The following is an 18089-nucleotide window of genomic DNA, read 5'->3' as shown; positions in this document are numbered from 1 at the left end:
ACACACACACACACACACAATGTATGATAATTGAAATGTGACTATATATTACAAAACACAGCCAAGAAAAGGAAGACTAAAGGTTAGTTTTATGTTACTGGATCTGTAACTGGGGTGCATGTGCACTGCATTAATGTAAGCCATGTAATGTTAGCTAGACATGACTGGAAGGTCAATATAATGAAAAATAATAAATATATATGTTTATAAATATCATTATGAGACTTAAGCTACTTAGACTAAATGTGTATTTTTTGTATTATAATATGTAATCATTCTAGCACAAAAAAAAGCATTTATATTTATTTCCTAATGTTTTATAATGGTTACAAGGTAGGTCAAATGACAGACGACCACATAGAAAATATCATAAAATAAAAAGTTTGACTGAAAACAAATGTTTGAAATATGTTTTGGAGGTTTCAGATGAAGAATGGTCTTGATTATAACATGAAATCATTATACACTCAGACTAGTAGTGAAACAGGCTCTATTTTTACAAAAAAAATCTTTATTAAACATATTTTATAAAGAAATCTGATATATTGTATACAAAATACTTGTAATCTCTACTAAAAGTATATCAAATTTTGTGAAGATGTACATGTATGAAAAGTTATAGTGTAAATACTTAACATGTGTAAATGAACTTGTGTATTGTATATTGAGTCTGTTGTGAAAGGGTTTATTTTCATTGATATGCAATCATTTTACAAACCAAGTTGTCATTTCATTTCATTACAAGCAAAATTATCATGTAAGCTAAAGAACAAATTGCATATTGTTAACAAAAGGAAGTATATACCATTAAATTTACATATTTTTCTTACCTCCATTTACTTCTTATCATATATTTTGGTCCAAAATATATCTTTGCCAAAACTTCAAATCACTTGTCCCTAAAGATATTTTTACATCCTGATTAGTATTTCAAATTCTCCATCATCAGAATGTCACATATTTTGTTAAGCATTTTGAGTCTGTCATCTCTTAAGCTCTGGTTAACAGTTTAATCTGTCTTTTCTGTCGTTATCATTTTGGTCAAAAAGTGACTCACGAATCAGGTAAATTTCTCAAGTGTTTTTTTTTTAACATGATAAACAGGTATGTCATATCTATACTACATAGAGATGTGGAGGTGGACTTTCCATACATTAGTGACACTGGGACCTACGTCCCTGAGAGCTGCATCTTTGGTCAACTTTTAAACATAGTAGCTTGTCTGAGTAAGTAAATACTTCAGGAATGTTGTAGATACTCTTAAAATATTAAATTCACACTTATAGATTTAAAATTTGGATTTAATGCATTTTTTTTAAAACTCTGAATGTTATATGTTCATAGTTTCTTCAACCCCTTTATCTAAAAACAATTGCACTTCAATATAGGTACTTGGAAAATTTGAAATTTTTGTCAGTAGATGTCTAAAGCTACACTTTTTTTAAATTAATACCAACACGAAGAGAAATTGAGTATCTCAAATCTTGTGTTGTCAAATATATACTTTTGTCAAACATTCTCTACAGTTGGAGCTACGGTGTATGTCCGATACAAGCATGTCGAACACTACTGTCAAAATCACCTTGCAATTGAATCAACACGAGTGCTTCGGTTGAATTTGGTAGGACTATTTCTGGGGTTGGCTGCTGCATTTGGAACAAGTCTAGTAGCAAATTTTCAAGTGTGTAGAAGTATTTTTTATCATTGTTGATAAACATTACATTAAGAATATCAGCAACACCAAATTAAGTTCCATTTTAATACGTGTTCTTGAATCATCATTATATCTTCATATTAGGCACATTTTGACTTTTTTATATGTACTTTTGCCTTGCATCACTCATAATTACCTGGTCCAATAAGCATATTTTTTGTGTGATAACTGGAAACTGTTTAATGATGTGCAAGGACTATTTCATTTTGAGATTTTTGTCCAAGAAGGGAGATGAAAAACACCCTGAAACAGGGCATATTTAAACTTTTTTTATATACTTTAGGCTTCAAATTTAAGAAAAAGCTACTCAATTGGTTACATGAGGCAGCTACTATTTTAAAGGATATATAATTAGCATTTAATGAGGTCATTAGGGACTTAATAACAAAATAATGAAGACAGTTTTTGTTTACTTTATGGGTACCCTCAGCTAGTATATATTTATATATGTAGTTATGAAATTTGAGGGAAACCATTTGTTTAATTATTATGTTTATAAATTCAAATCTGAATAATATTGAAGAGTGGGTTCTGTATCTTAGGTTCTTATAAGGATAATCTCTAAACCAAAATAGTGAAAGATGTGTGTGTGACACCAAAGCATGGACATAGACATCTGTACATCTATATAGAAACATCTGGTATTGAGGTTTAAATATTTCATATACAACTTTGTGTTTTCATCATCAAAACACATTGTAATGTTTTATCGTAGATGGTGTTACAATCCTTTACTTCCTAGGACTAGAAGCATTGTCTGGTACATGTTGTGTTTCAAACTTAATTTGGAGTTATGTTAATAACATAGTTTATATGTTCATCTAATCTTCTATTTTGAATACAAAGATATCTAAAATTAAACAAAAATATTTTAACAAGTTGTTTAACTTTTAAAATTGCATTTGTAATTATGTAGCCAATGAACATTTATTTTTATAGATAAAACTTTGTATGACTTTTTAATCCCTTATTCTATGTAGATACCTATTTGCAAAGGGATAATTAATATGTTAAATGTATGTATATGTATTTCTTCACTTCAGGAGACAGCTGTCATTATTGTCCACATGATTGGGGCTACAATGGCTTTTGGTTTAGGAATGATATATGCATGGCTTCAGACAGTCATGTCATTCTACATGTACCCACTGATGAATACTAAGACAATGGCTGGAATACGACTATTTCTTTCCATAGTTAACACTGTGTGCTTTATTATATGTATCTTTTGTGAAGTGGATAAATTGAGTTAAGTGTGTTCTAACAAGTTCTATAAAGTTCTTATATAGTCGCCTTAAGTAATTCACCAGTTTTCTTATTGCAGTGAATTTTTAGTATAATCTTACTTGTAGTATTTCACCAAGTTTCTTATTAATAAAGCATTGAGTATCATCAAGTAAACTGTTATTTCTTTTATGAAATTTTAGAAAAAAAAATTTATTTAAATTGGATTAAGGAATAACTAACATTTATTTTTCTTATTTACTACTATGTTCATAATATTTTAGTATCTTAAAGCTGTTAACATTGATTGCATGTTGATTTATTGTGTTCATAGCTGTGTGATGAGGAATTATGTTCTTTGATCTTAATGCATATGTTGAATCCTGTTTTCCTTCTCTAAATGCTTTTGTACTATTTCTAGACACTTTGTTTGTTGAAATTCTCAGAGTAAACAATCTTTGACTTCAAATGAAAAAAGCTTTATTGTTTTGACTTGTTATTCATATACATGATATATTTGGTTACCTAGCCATGATATGGTAAGGCACCAATTAGTGAGTCTAAGTCTGTAAAATTTGTTTCTTTCATAGAGATTTTTTTTCTTCTGTTTTGAGATTGTTTGTACATCTTGCTAAGGGGGGGAAAAAGTCCTAAAATGATGAGATAGTCAATTACCTTTTTCTTAATATTCTGTATAATTCTAATCAGGTTGCTTATTATATGCAACAAACTTTCAGTTGGAACGTTATAAGAACGTATTCAAACATGCTTAAGTTTTATCATGTATTAACTACATTACTAGATCAAGACAAACAGATTGTATTTTGGATATTTTTCAGGCTTAGAACTTCAACATCTTTTCAGACTTTCAACTTCTGACTGACAACATGGTTTGGAGACCTTTCTTTGGTCCTAGAGAACTCTTCTATATACCAGAAGAACTCTTCTTTGGTCCTGGAGAATAGATTTTTCAGCTCCAGAAATGAGTTTTTAAAAGATGTTCTTTAATATTCTTTCAAGTGTTCAAATAGTATTTGCATCAACCCACAAGTAGATCTGACTCTTCATTGGACAATTTCTGCACATTACTAAGCTTTTTTAGAATTTTTCATAATTGTTTATAGCATTTCTGGATAGCATTTGCTCTGCGAGAGAAGCATTCGTATGTAGATGTCAGTCTCATGACTGAACTCTATCTAGCAGTTTTCACAGCTCTGCTAGGATTAGTTCATTGAGACTTTCACCATCCAATGCTATGCAAGTTAACACTTCTTTGCTTAGTTCTTCCCACCCTAGACGTTTTTTCTCCTACACATGTATTGCACTCAGACTCTTCCTACTTTATTCGTTCTTCTTTGTCTTTTACTCAAGTTTTGTGAATCATTTGAATATGAAAGTACTTTTGACATTAATTTTCTCTAGATTGCTACAGTTTACTAATGATCTTTATTAAATGATCTGTCTTTACTACATATTGACATAATTTATTTCTTATCATATTGTCACTTAATCAAGTGACACATAACCATTGATACAGTACTGGTTTTACAAAAGAAAAATAGATTATTAGACTGAATTGACAAAACATTTAGGTACTAATAGGTTATTATATTCAGCTCTATGATTATTTACTATCATGCTTTGTTATCATTTCTTTGTCTTTACTACTTAAAATATATCATAAAATAAGATAATTGGTTACCAAATTAATTATATATTAATATATTCAAAATACAGCAATTTGAAGACCATTAATTATATACAATTAACAATATCTTATCTTCTTTTACCTTTTACCTCACCATTTTCTTGTCCTTTGGTCATCCTTTGGAACTCTGTATTTTATAAACCACCACCAAGTTGCCTGAACACATTAGGGTCACTGTTGATCATCCAGTAGCATAATACAATTGCTTTATATTTAGTGCAGTGTTCTCTGGAGTTTTGATGATAAATGTACATAACCTCTTCCTTGCTTACCAGTTATCAATACATATTGCTTTGCACATTTAAATCTTGCACTTTCTTTTCATTCTATTGTTGATTTTTCATGTTTCTGACTATATTAAATTTCAAACTTTGTTTCCATTAATTAACTAAATTATCCATGGTAACGTTATAGTTTTCTATTCATTGGTTAAACTGAATGTTTTCTCAATTTTACTTTTCAATTCTGTTAATCTTGCCCAATAATTTTGATCTGTAATGTTCACTTTTAAAATCAGCTAACTTTATCCGTTCACTAAACTAGCCTATTTTTGTCATCAGTCTGTTCTGATTAGATAGGTCTCAGTAATTTAATTTTGTAACTTCAGTGGTCTTTGAGTAGAACAATCTTTTATTGTAGTCTTACTCTGTTCCTCTCTTCTGTATAAATTTACATAGACCATCTAATGTTTACAACTTTATCTTGTCTTGTGCATTATATAACATCATACTTACTAGTATTACAAGTATAATGTTACCACTGAACATTTTCCACTAAAGTAACCTCCCTTTTTCTGCTGTAACTTGTAAGTTATCTAGATGTTGTTATTCCTTAATCCTGACCCTTTAGTTTTTCTAATATATCAATTAGTTTTTTAATATCTATCTCTATATTTATGTGCTGGATTAATAGTGATTCTTTCTGAGTTAATAGTTCCTGTAACTCTGATTTACACATTTAAGTGAGTTACTTATTTAGTTTCACTCTAAAACTTGATGGTAAAGTGTGATACCTTGGCCACGTGCTAAGTAATTTCGAGCTAGGCTCGGGTATCCACTATTTCTTAGTGGTTTATTAGTTACATTGATGCACATTTGAGTTAGGACACACTGTTGATAAGAGTTCAGTTCTAAACAACTTAAACATTCTATCAGTCACTTTCAATGGTATCTCTCTTAATGTTCCTAAACTATCACTGACCTATGTAGTCATTACATCAACCCATATATAATATGTGTAAATCTGGTCATCATGTCTGGGGTTTACAAATTGTAAATATGTGGATAGTCTTCTTTCATGTTCGTCTAACACTAATTTACTTGGTAGTAGGAAGTATGAACTCAGCTTTCTATCTGCAGCGATATATAATGTTTGTACTAACTTAGCTAACTCTGTTTTGCTGCTTTATACATTGAAAGATGGATGTTATAAATTATTCTGAATCCTAGCATTGAAAACTAAAGTTTCAGTTCCTTGTTTGTGAAGTTTGGTCTGTCTTATTCTGATAAGTAATATTTACCACAGCTTCAAATACTTTCCTAATTTCTTTGTTATAAAATTTAATTTTGTGACTTAATGAATTTATTGTAGTTGCTCGTTCACCTATCAAATGAATCTTTTCTCTCTGTCTTTGCTGCTCTATCTTGAGTAATTCACAAATCATCAGTAGTCAAGATTCCAACTAATTTCAAAACCCTTCCACCTGCATTTATTACACCATGTTTTTGTCAAGTTCGAACCATTACCGATACTCAATCTTTAACATTCTTTAATTCTAATAACAAATCACCTATCTTGTCATGATACAGTAACTAATATCTTGTAATTTTCAATTAACCCTTCCCAATGCTAGATTAAGGGTTTTATTGGCCCTAGGCTTTTCATGTTTTAGTGCATTTCCTACTCTAATTCTACCTAGAGCATCGATATTAGAATACTTTTTACCTGGTTTAATCCTGTAACAGTAATGACCATCTGACTAATCTAGAGGGGGTGGGTTTAACATAATTAACCATCTTAACTGTACATAATATATAATGATAGTGAACTTTCTACCATACAGATAACAACAGAATGTTTTAATTCCATGTACTACAGCTAAGCATTTCTGCTTCATAACTGAATAATTTATTTCAGCTTTTCTTAACTATCTGTTCTAATAACCTGTAGGGTATTCTTTTCCATTTTCATCTGACTGTGATAACACTGCATCTGTAACAAAACCTGAAGCATCTGTAATTAGGATAAATTCTTTGCTTCCGGTAACATTATCAGAACTTACTTCTGTTTTTTTCCTACATTTCTTAAGATAGAATCCAAATCTATCTTACTTTGTTGTGTCTGTCTCCTAGGGTTCAGAACATAGTGCTGTCCTGCCACAGCTAATGTTTCTCTACTAGTATCCTTACCTACTACTACATGTTTAGGAAGTATTACTTTTCCTTCATTTACATTTAACACTTTATAGTAACTGTGTCTCTTTTAGATCCAAGCAGCTGTATAAATACCTGCTTCTTCTAATTCTATAGGTTCCATCAACACTTCATTACATTGAAAATCATCTACTTTAGCTTCAACAATGAATTGATTTCTTACAGGTACTTCAGTTATTTCAACTAGTCTTACAGGTGCTTTTTATTTCAAAGACCCCCTCGTTGTGGATTACTATATGTGGTGAGGGGATCTTCCAGGGAAAGTTCTGTTCTTTCAGTTTACCTCCTTTGGGATCTAAACATCTACCCACGTGTTTACTATGCATGGTGACCCATGAAGGGGAAGAGAGAGGATCCTAGTAGTTGAGGGGTCCAACTAAACACACCACTTTGGCCTTTAATTCCTATAGACTGGCAGCCTTGAGATGGCCCGCTCTGAGTCAGATGGCTGGTCCACCTGATCTAGGGTCAACAAAGTACCAGTGTTGGATGTTCTCAACAGGTGTTGTGGACATTGCATCTGATGCTAGTGTTTGAGTATAGTGCTCACAAAACCCTGGCATTGCTTCAGTGTCCTTGTTTGGCATTGTAGTGCATCCCCTCATAGGGATCCATGGTGGGTGGGATCCTCCAAATAAAAGCTTAAATAAAATAGCGAAAAACAGTTTGTAGGTAAACGTTCACATTTTGAAGATTCTGAGCAGCAATCTTCAACATCTGTAACACCTGTACCTCATTTCCTTATACTACAATCTCTTTCAGACAAACCTTTAGGGCAGATATCTCCCCCTTTCATTCATAATGGACTAGTGGGCCTTGCTGGCTCTCCAGAGTCAGTAAAGAAGCTTTGCTCTGGTGACATATTGGTGGAAACATTCACATCCAACTTCTCGCTGATTGGGGATATATCTATTGAGGTTATGCCTCATACTACTTTTAATTCATCATGACGAGTTATTGTTAAAAGGGATTTGAAGAACATCTGTAAGTCAGAGATTCTCACTGGTTTCTCCACCCAAGGAGTTTCTGCAGTGAGATGTATCTTCACTTGCAAAGATGGAATTATGATGCCAACCAGTGTCCTCATTCTGACATTTACATCACCATGTCCATCTGCCACCCTCAAGGCAGGTTATCTTAATTTCAAGGTATGGCCATAAGTTCCAAACCTCCTCAGATATTTCCAATGTCATCCATTCAGTCACTCGAAGACATCATGTCGTGGTTCCTTGACATGTGCTCATTGTGATGGCAAGGACCACACTGCTTATGAGTGTGAAACAAACCCTCAATGGATCAATTGCAATGGCTCTCATCTGTCCTACTTTTGTTCTTGCCCTAAATGGTTGGAAGAAAAAGAGGTTCAGCATTTCAAAATGATTCAAAACATTTCTTACCCTAAGGCTCAACAGTTGCTGCCCACCACTTCATCTCAGACGTATGTTGCTGCACTTCGTTCAACTACTACAGTGGGAGTGCAGATGGATCTCTCTACGCCTCCAAAAGAATCATTCTCAAACCAAATGAAAAGTCATTTAACCTCCATGGTTAAAGTTGATGAATCAACTTCAACACTCATATCTGTCCCTAACATACATTCCAGCAAATCCCAAGATCCACTTCCTTTGGTTCCAGGTATGGGCATTATCTCAAGATGCAAAAACAATCATTTGTTCATGTCCTCTGTCGCTGGAATCCTCATCCAACAGTAAAGACATGCCCAATTGATCCAGGACAGTATCCATGGAGATCTATAGACCTCCCTCAAATAAAGACAGTAAAGAAAAAAGACATCATAAACAGAAGTGCTCTCCACCCAATTTGCCTACACATAAATAAAAGTAGCCACCTTGATACAATGGCACTGTTGAAGTTTACATTCCAATGTGGATGACATCAAAGCACCGATTGCTTCCTACCATCCTGTATGTCTTTCCTTACAGGAAACATTTCTGAAACATGCCAATACAGTCACCTTTTGGCAGTTTTCTATGCACAGAAATGACAGGCTGTGTGATAATCGATTGCATGGAGGGGTGGTACTGTTGGTTGATCATGTGCCTACCCTGTCCTTGCCAACTCGACACACCCGTGGAGGCCATAGCCATCCATGTTTCCTTGGGTCATACCATCACTGTTTGTTTTCTCTACCTGTCACCCGGAGAGACCTGTGATCAATCAGACCTTGATGCTCTCATTGAACAGTTGCTGTCTCCCTTTTTAATCCTGGCAGACATTAATGGACTTCATCCACTCTAGGAAGTGCTGATATTGATGGAAGGGGTCACTCTGTAGAGCGTATGCTTTCTGATCACAACCTTTCTCTTTTCAATACTGGTTCTTCTACTTATTTTCATGCACCTAGTCAGTCCTTTACTGCTATTGATCTCTCAGCTTGCTCCCCTTCACTATTCTCCCACTTTTCATGGAGGATTGACAATAATCCATGAAGCAGTGATCATTTTCCTATAATTTTGAGAGAGACTGGCTGTGGTAAGTGCTACCCAACTCGTGTGCCCCAGTGGAAACTGGATCAGGAAAGCTGGCCCTCTTTCACTGCTCTTGCTAAACTTGATCCTGCCATTGACTGTGTGGCAGCAGTAACTGACTGTATTATACAGGCAGCTGATCAATATATTCCTAAAACCTCAACACATTTTCCATGATATCCTTGTCCGTGATGGAATTCTGCCTGTCACATGGCACAGAAGGCTGAAAAAATGGGCCTGGGATACTTTTCATAGGTATCCCGCTTTCCAGCAGGCCAATGCATGTACTCAAGGCCTAAGAAGTAAATGCCAGAAGAACTCTTGGATTAAGTTCACAACCAGCATATCTTCTACCACCAGTTCCAAAGTCATATGGGACAAGATTCAAAAGGTCAATGGGCAGTATAATTCTGTCCCCCTCTCGATCTTGCTCTCTGATGCTGATGACCAGGAAGTAGGTGCTACATGGAGCATTGCCGATACTCTATGTTAAAGTCTTTGTCCAGTATCTAGCACTTCTCCTTCCTCCTCCACCTTCTTAGCCATCAAGACTCAGGCATAGAGATCACCTCTTTCTTTTCAAGTTAATTGTCTCTGTGGCTATAATCGTACCTTCACACTGGTGGAACTCAAACTAGCCCTTTATCAGTCTGACAGTACATCGGTCAGACCTGATGATGTTCACTACGAAATGCTGCACCATCTATCTCCTGCTTCTCTTGCTCTTCTTCTGATTGTTTTTAACTGGATCTGGCAGGAGAATGTTTTTCCTGATGCCTGGTACCAGGCTATTGTCCTACCTTTCTCTAAGCCTGGGAAGGATCCCAAGATTCCTTCAAACTACCATCCAATTGCTTTGACGAGCTGTTTCTATAAGACCTTAGAGAGGATGATTAATGCTCATCTTGTTTGGTTCCTCGAATCAAACAACCTCCTCTCTTCCACCCAGTATGTGTTCCATTGACAGTAATCCACCATTGACCACTTGGTTCAACTTGAAATGTCAACCAGAGGAGCCTTTCTCAAATGGCATCTTGTATTGTTATTCTTTGACATTGAGAAGGCTTATGATACAACATAAGTTACGTGGCCATTTGCCCATTTTTATTAAAATTTTTTGTAATGGACAGGCAATTCTAAGTTCGTGTGGGTTGGACACTTTCCTGTTCTTTTCTACAGGAACTTGGACTCCCTCAGGGCTGTGTTTTGAATGTCACACTTTTCAGTATAAAGATTAATGCCATTACTGAACAACTCCCCCTTACTGTTTAAAATGGGTTCTATGTCGACGACTGACATGAGATGTGAAAGTGTACAGACTGCCCTCAATCGTTTGCTGTAATCGATCACAGAAAATGGCTTTAACTTCTCTCTCTCTCTCTTTAAAACCATTTGCAAACACTTTTGTCACCAACAGGGTATTCATCCTAATCCTGAACTCCGTATTGTTGAAGTGTTGCCTGTGGTCCCTGAGACAAATTTTGTAGGGCTTATCTTTGACCATAAGTTGACCTTTATACCCCACATAAAGCAGCTACAAATGTACAAAAGCTTTGAATACCCTCCGTGTCCTCTCTTCTACCACTTGGGGAGCGGATCAATGTACTGAGCCAAAGATAGATCATGCTCTTCTTCGATCGAAACTTGACTATGGATCACTGGTCTATGGCTCTGCCAGAACCTTGGCCTTAAAGATGCTGGACCCTGTTCATCATCAAGGACTTTGGCTCTGCACTGGGGTTATCTGCACCTCCCCAGTTCAGAGCTTATACACTGTCTCATGAACTTTCTTTGCACCTTTGACCTTTGCAACTGTCTTTACTATGTGCTTTGGAACTTCATTCCTTACCACAGCATCCCACCTGGGGTTGTGTTTTCCTTTCTCGGTGGGCCATTATTTTTCAGAACAGATGATCTGCCATTGCTCCTTTTGGCCTTCATATCCAGGTGCAGTTGGATGAATTGAGTCTGTTCTTGGATAACACTGCTGTATCCACTGGTCAGTCCATCCTGCCATGGCTTCTTAGTCCCCAAATGTGACCTATCTTTAAGTTATCTGAGAAAAGCAGACACTCCTGATTGAAAATACTGTCTGCTATTTTCTGAACATCTTTCAAATCATCTTTCCATTCCTATTTATACAGATGGTTCAAAATCAGGTGACGGTGTGGGTTCTACCATAGTTTGTTGTTGTTCATTGGTTGCACGCAAAATCCCCTCAACAGCTTGTGTTCACTACTGAACTGTATGCCAGTTCTGTTGCCCTGGATCACATTGAAGCTAAGCAATACTCCAACTGCACTATTTATACTGACTCACTTAGTTCTCTACTGGCCCTGGAATCACTTCACGTTAGTTCACACCCTGTTCTCACCGATATTCAAAACCGACCTGCCCATTTCTCTATAACATCTACTTCTATCCAGTTTTTCTGGATACCAGGCTACATTGGTATTCATGGGAACGAGCTTGCTGACACTGCAGCTAAGTCTATCTGCTCTGGCACTATCACTGCTGTGTCTGTTCCATACATGGACTATGGTCCTGTATTCAAGGCTCAGCTCTGTGACAGTTGGCAGTCAACTTGGAGTGAGAAACATGAAAAGAAGCTTTACCAAATAAAACCCTCTATTGGACTTTAACGATCTTGCTTTTGTAAGGATCAGAAAGTTGTTCTAACTAGACATTGGTCACAGATTTTTACTCATCATTTTCTTCTATCTGGAACTGATGCACCAGTGTGTGTAACACTGAGGTTGCAAGAAGCCACATTTTATTTTCTTGCTGTTGTTATGACTCAATGACGGCACCATTTTAAACATCTTCTGTCTCAAGGTTTGTTCGTAATATTAGACAGTGTTATTGGTGATGGTGACACTGTCCACCTTAGCAATGTTTTTAGTTTTTAAAGGCCATTCATCTTTTTAATGCTATTTAAGTTTTCAATTTATAAATTAACACCTTTTAATGTGATTACCTTTTAAGAATCAGAGTACACTTAGTTTGATGTGACATTATAAAATGGCTGTAACGTCAAATAACTCAAAACCAGGATTGTAAAGGTGACTAATGCTGCTGTTTTAACTAACCGTTAATCATCCTGGTGATTTATAATTAAAAATTTTGCTACAAGTCTTTTAAAACTTTTATCACTGTACTTTTTGAAAATGGCCATAATGTCAAACAACTCAGAACCAGGACTGGAAAGGCCAACTTCAAGTGACTGGTGGTTTTTGAACTTACCTGTTAGTCTTCCTGGTGAGTTATGATAATAACAATTGTTACAGAAAGTCCTTTACAACTTGTATTACTTTAGTTTCTCTCTCACTGCTGTAAACTAGATGTAAAAATTGGGTTTAATGCTATTTATGTTTTTAATTCAGAAATTAAAGTTTGTTTTTCTACCTTAATTTTCTTTTATGAATTTTAATAATTTTCCTATAATTTTAACTTTTTACTGGATGTTTGGGGCAGATAGCATAGTTGCTTTGCACCATAAAACACCAAACCAACCAACCAATCTTTCAAACAATCCTGTTGGGATGTTCTGTTACTTATGTTAGCCTTAAGTGTGTGGTCATCTGAAGTGTATGAATTAATAGTTCCCTGTTTTAAAGTCCTATTTGCTTCCTTATTCTGCCATACTTTACTTTCATTTCTACTATGCTTAGAGATTTTCTGTTTATTCTGGATTTCTTTTTGATCACCTACTATTCCTACTGCACAGACTGTGTCATGTATCACTATGCTGTGCAAGATCAGTCTATTCGTATTTTAGGGATTAATTCTTAGCTCGGCTAATGCTAGGGTTAGGCATCTGACTATTAACTCTAGTTAGTCGGAAGGTATTATTTGTCTCAACTGTTGATCATTAGTGTGAAGGTTCAAGTCTTTCAAAAGTTAAAGATTTCAGTTTTTAGGTACAGCCTACCAAGAAGTAAAAGATATTTCATTGTCATGAGGCCTTTAAGAAATACTGCCCTATAAAACCATCTGTTTCTAAATCTATCTACTTACAGATGTAAAATGAATGTTCTATCTGAACTCTATGTGCATAACATTTTAACACAACGATCTGTTGAAGTTAAAATACTTAGTGACTTCTTCCCTAGCATTACTGAGTAATGTTGTATTTTTGTTTACTAGTTCTGCACTTTCTAGTAAAGGTCAAAATAACTGACATTCTGTACCTTCCATTTCTTCTAAAACTACTGGTAACACTTCATTAACACTATGAACATTTAATCCTTTAATCCATACTAGTGAAACTACCTCTAATGTTGATGTGTCATCCTGGCTTTTTTTTAAAAACTATATAGTAAATGTAGTGCTAATATTATTTCTTGGACTTTCTTTTTAATGTTCCAGCTGTTGAGGCTTTCCTGTTTTCTACTTCTGTGTGTGTCTGCAATTTCAGACTAAATGGTTGTTATTTCCACAGTTAAAGCAAGCAACCTGCTCATTTCTCTCATGTTTCTGAAATCAGTTCTTTATATGTGACCAACCTTGCCACACTGGAAGTTGTTGGACTTAATCCACATGTTTAGCCATTCTGTTTTATCAGGTCTGTTACTAATTACTACATCTACAGCAAATTGTTTGGGTCCATATGTGTTTTTTTCATAGCTTCTCATTAGTAGATACCTGTAGTAGATCTAGTAAGATGGTGTCAGTTGTGTTTGCTGCATTCACAGTGCTGCTAGTTGAGTTACAAAGCAAACCTCTACAACCCTCAACATATTCATTAAGTCTGTGATGAAACATTGGTATAACACCCATTAAGTGTGTAGTGTCTCATGGACTGTTTGTGCAGGTTGGTATGCTGCAGCTTAAATATGCTTCAGCCCTTCTATGAACTCTATGGCATATACCACCCTCTTCTATAGTAATGTGTGTAGCAGCAGTAGTAACTTACAACTTACATTCTATTCACATTACTTATTCTGTTTAAATCTGGCTTCTGAACTTCTACTGTTTCTTTACTGTAACCAACCTGTCATTAGTCACTTCAAAAATCCTGGGAGACTGCACCAAAAATCTGACAGGTGGGCCATGTGGGCTACTCATTGGAGCTGTAACTTTACCAACAGTCATACCAGATTTTTATTAAGTGCAGGTATATACAGTCACGAGTGGAGTAGACAACTCACTAACTCAAGATAGTTTACAGCTAGAATAGAGAATTGACTCTGAGAGTGAGGTTCCAAAACATAATCATTTAATATATATGAAAATATTGAAACTCAAAATACATTCATTACAGCAAATACTTCTTTAGTTCAAGCAAATTTGCATAATTCTGATCAAGATGCTTATTGCACTCATCATACTTTCAGTTGGAACATGAAAGGGATTATATTATATGTGCTTACTTCAATGAGTGTTTCCCAAGGACTCTGGATGAACAAATTTGATGTGAAAGATGCCTGTGTCCACATTCACATTATTTTCTTTTATTTATCTACAAGAATCATGTATTCCATTTCAGAGCATTGCTATTTGGTCTACCATTGGCTCCTTAGTATTTTCTTGGGTGAGACACAAGTTTCCTTATCTTCACTTTCTGGGTCTTCACACATATTATTACATAGATTACTGGCTCTTGCTTACTTCTTTCTGTTCGCAGTCAGAAAATGACATGTATACTACTATGGGAAACAGCATAGGTTGGTTTTCTAATCAGATTGAAGAAGTTATTCATTTGCAATTTTTTCTTCTTTTTTGTCTGAGATATGAATTGAGCACTCACAATGTCTCTCACGTCACATTTTCTTCTGGTACAAAAGTTTCTTTTGGAGATGTGGGCTTTCTTGGAAGTTTTCATTCCAATAGCTAATGCCCATGTGTGTTCAGTTTGGTGGATACTCTTAGGTCAGTGAAACTTCTCCTTGGACAATCTTGTTACACTTCCTTCTGAGATCAGGACCAACCTGATGGACATGGACCAGACCACATCAGGGGTTTTCATTCCTCCACCCCATCTATAGTTGCATCTTTTTATGGACACATCTTTGATGGGTAGAATTACTTTTCCTCAACTCTTAGAAGATTTCTGGATTCTTACTTCCTAAACTTTTGATGGTTCTTTGGGCTTTGACCCAATTCTTTCCTCTCCTGCAGAGGAGGATGGTTATGATTCAATATTAACAATTCTATTGTTGTCAGTCATATCACCATGTAACTGTTTTTGAACACTGGATCTCCTTTTACAGACTTGCAGTCACCTCGTGATGTACTTAACTTGCCATGTTCCTAGTGCTATGAATCTGGTTGCAGATCATTCATATCACCCCAACCAGATTTTTCCCATTGCTTGGTCTCTGAATCCTCAGGTATTTTGGTAAGTGTATTCTTAACTGGAAACATCTTGCATCATTATTTTTGCCACCAAACTTACTTTCTCTTGGTCTACTGCTCCACACTCATTAGCTCTTGGAGTAGATGCAGTCAGTCAGGATGGGAATGGTCTAAATGACTATGCTTACCTTCCAGTTTGACTACTATCCAGAGTTCCATCCCTTGTCTAAACCACTCCCTATCTAGTCTAGATGAACCAATAGGTCCCTTGATGTCCATAAATGTTACATGTATATGTGCATGTTTATACAGTCCTGAAATATTAGGTTACTTAATAGTAAAATAATTTTAGTATTAAATAAAGCTTGGTGGATGTTCATTTGTTTGTAAAATTTTAGTCAAGGAAATGAAGATTTTTTTTTATTATAATAGATATCATGTGGTTGGTGATTTGTCTGAAGTTAGTCCTAAGCCACTGAACTATAAAATATTAATTATTTTCTTAACAAATTTGCAGTAAATGTAGCAACTCCCATATCACTTAAATATTTCCATGGAAAAGATAAAACCAAATGGTATCCAAAAGATGGGGTAAGTTGTACACAATTGTATTGTAAGATTGAGTTTCACCTGTTAAGCCTTTTCTGTTTTTTCACCCGTTAGCTTGTATTCTTCTTAATGATTTTAATTCAGAACACTTCTGTGTTCAGTTTTTATTAGTAGTTAACTTCCTGTCACCTGTTCCTTTTTTCCTACTAATCTCATTCCTATAGTTTAACCTTTGTCTTCTCTCATTCTTCTGTGCTTTCATATTTCCCTCTTTTATCATTATTTACATTTTTAAGAAACAAAGTCACTAAAATTTTGACTTTTCTCATTCTTTTGGTATTCTGATGTTAGCAAGTGTCTTTCAACTGTTATATACCTATAGCTTATATCTCTAGCGATTTTTCAAGAGTCATGTTTTTTTTTAAATCCTTTCATTATTTCTTTAGCTTTTATGTCTCTGAACCTCTTCTGATGTATTTCCAAAGATGATATCTTTAATAATATTGGTATGAGGTTTTGTTCTTTTCAAAACCTTATTTTATGAAGCAGCTGTACTTGCTTGTAGCTCAAGAGTTCTCAAAAAAAAAAGTAATTCTTTGATAGAATTTACATCAATAATTAATGTTAACTTCCAGTCAAAGCAAGCTACTTACTTAGATCAGAGCTAAATTTAACCTGGTGATGAGCATAGCTAACTAAATTTTATTTTCTCGCACTTATAAAGATTAGAAAATTTTGTTCACCATTTTGGTACCAGTTGATAACTTCTATAAACCTAGTAATATTTCATGAGGCTCAGTCAGCTTATTTGTACACTAAACAAACAATATAATAATCTTTACTATGAAAATAAAAAGTGCAGATAAATTAAACAATGTTTGATACAGTTAATGTAAGAACAGAGTATAACTTTCAAACAGAATACATAAACACCTTCTTTGTATACTGTCAGGTTTAATGCATGCTGAAGAAGCTTAAATGTATTAACAAAGTACTTGATTTCTTAGTAAGAAATTGTACAAAGAGCTGCTTTCATTTATCTTCCAAGGGATTTGCTGCCCATGTTGTGTCGACAGCATCAGAATGGATACTAACATTGGCCTTTGATTTTTACTTTCTGACTTTTGTAAGAGAGCTCCATGATATCTCAATGACATCACCAAAAGTAGGTCATCAAACCATTTACTACATGTTGCATTTATTTATCAACAGTTGAGTCTGTAGGAAGCAGTCGGGTCATGGCCAGGTCACTGTTTCATAACGAGCGACATTGTTTAGCTGTGGCTGAGGCCTGACCTCCAAAATTGCTTGATATGGCAATGAACTGTTTATAATGTTGCAACTTTGAGTTATTGATATTTAATATTACTGTCCTGCGATTGAAAGTTTAGAAATAAGAGTTGAAATTTATAAGATAGCAGAAATAACTGGAAAATTATTACATTTTGTTTTATGAAAGTTTAATAAATGGTGTAGGCTAGCTAATATGCTTTTGTTTTAAAATGACTTGATTTTATGGTAGGCATACTAATACATAAGGTAATCAGACACTTAGGAAATTTTGAGATGAATGACCTAGCTAGAAAATAGTGATAAAAAAACAACAAAGGCATTTTGTTTTAAACTTAGGTGTTCTCATAATATAAGGATTCCTGCAACAATTTCCCATCATCTGT

At 34.9% G+C, this 18089-nt stretch overlaps 1 protein-coding gene across 9 annotated transcripts in view; it reads left to right on the top strand.

The window, feature by feature from the left end:
- Positions 1–18089, top strand: part of LOC143238235 (DNA damage-regulated autophagy modulator protein 2-like) — a 46065-nt gene that overhangs the window by 24402 nt on the left and 3574 nt on the right. For 4 of the 9 annotated variants that reach the window (XM_076478400.1, XM_076478548.1, XM_076478478.1 and 1 more), the window contains 5 exons: positions 1105–1226; positions 1527–1681; positions 2758–2962; positions 16382–16455; positions 17462–17578. In XM_076478400.1, the coding sequence (XP_076334515.1) occupies positions 1105–1226; positions 1527–1681; positions 2758–2962; positions 16382–16455; positions 17462–17578 (673 nt within the window). The remainder of the gene's footprint in view (positions 1–1104; positions 1227–1526; positions 1682–2757; positions 2963–16381; positions 16456–17461; positions 17579–18089) is intronic. The other 5 variants (XM_076478636.1, XM_076478712.1, XM_076478789.1 and 2 more) reach the window with 4 other exon arrangements.

Source organism: Tachypleus tridentatus, chromosome 1 (assembly GCF_004210375.1).
Source record: "Tachypleus tridentatus isolate NWPU-2018 chromosome 1, ASM421037v1, whole genome shotgun sequence".
In the NCBI taxonomy this organism is placed as follows: domain Eukaryota; kingdom Metazoa; phylum Arthropoda; class Merostomata; order Xiphosura; family Limulidae; genus Tachypleus; species Tachypleus tridentatus.
The sequence above is the reverse complement of the archived record's forward strand: the minus strand, read 5'-3'. Positions and strand labels throughout refer to the sequence as shown.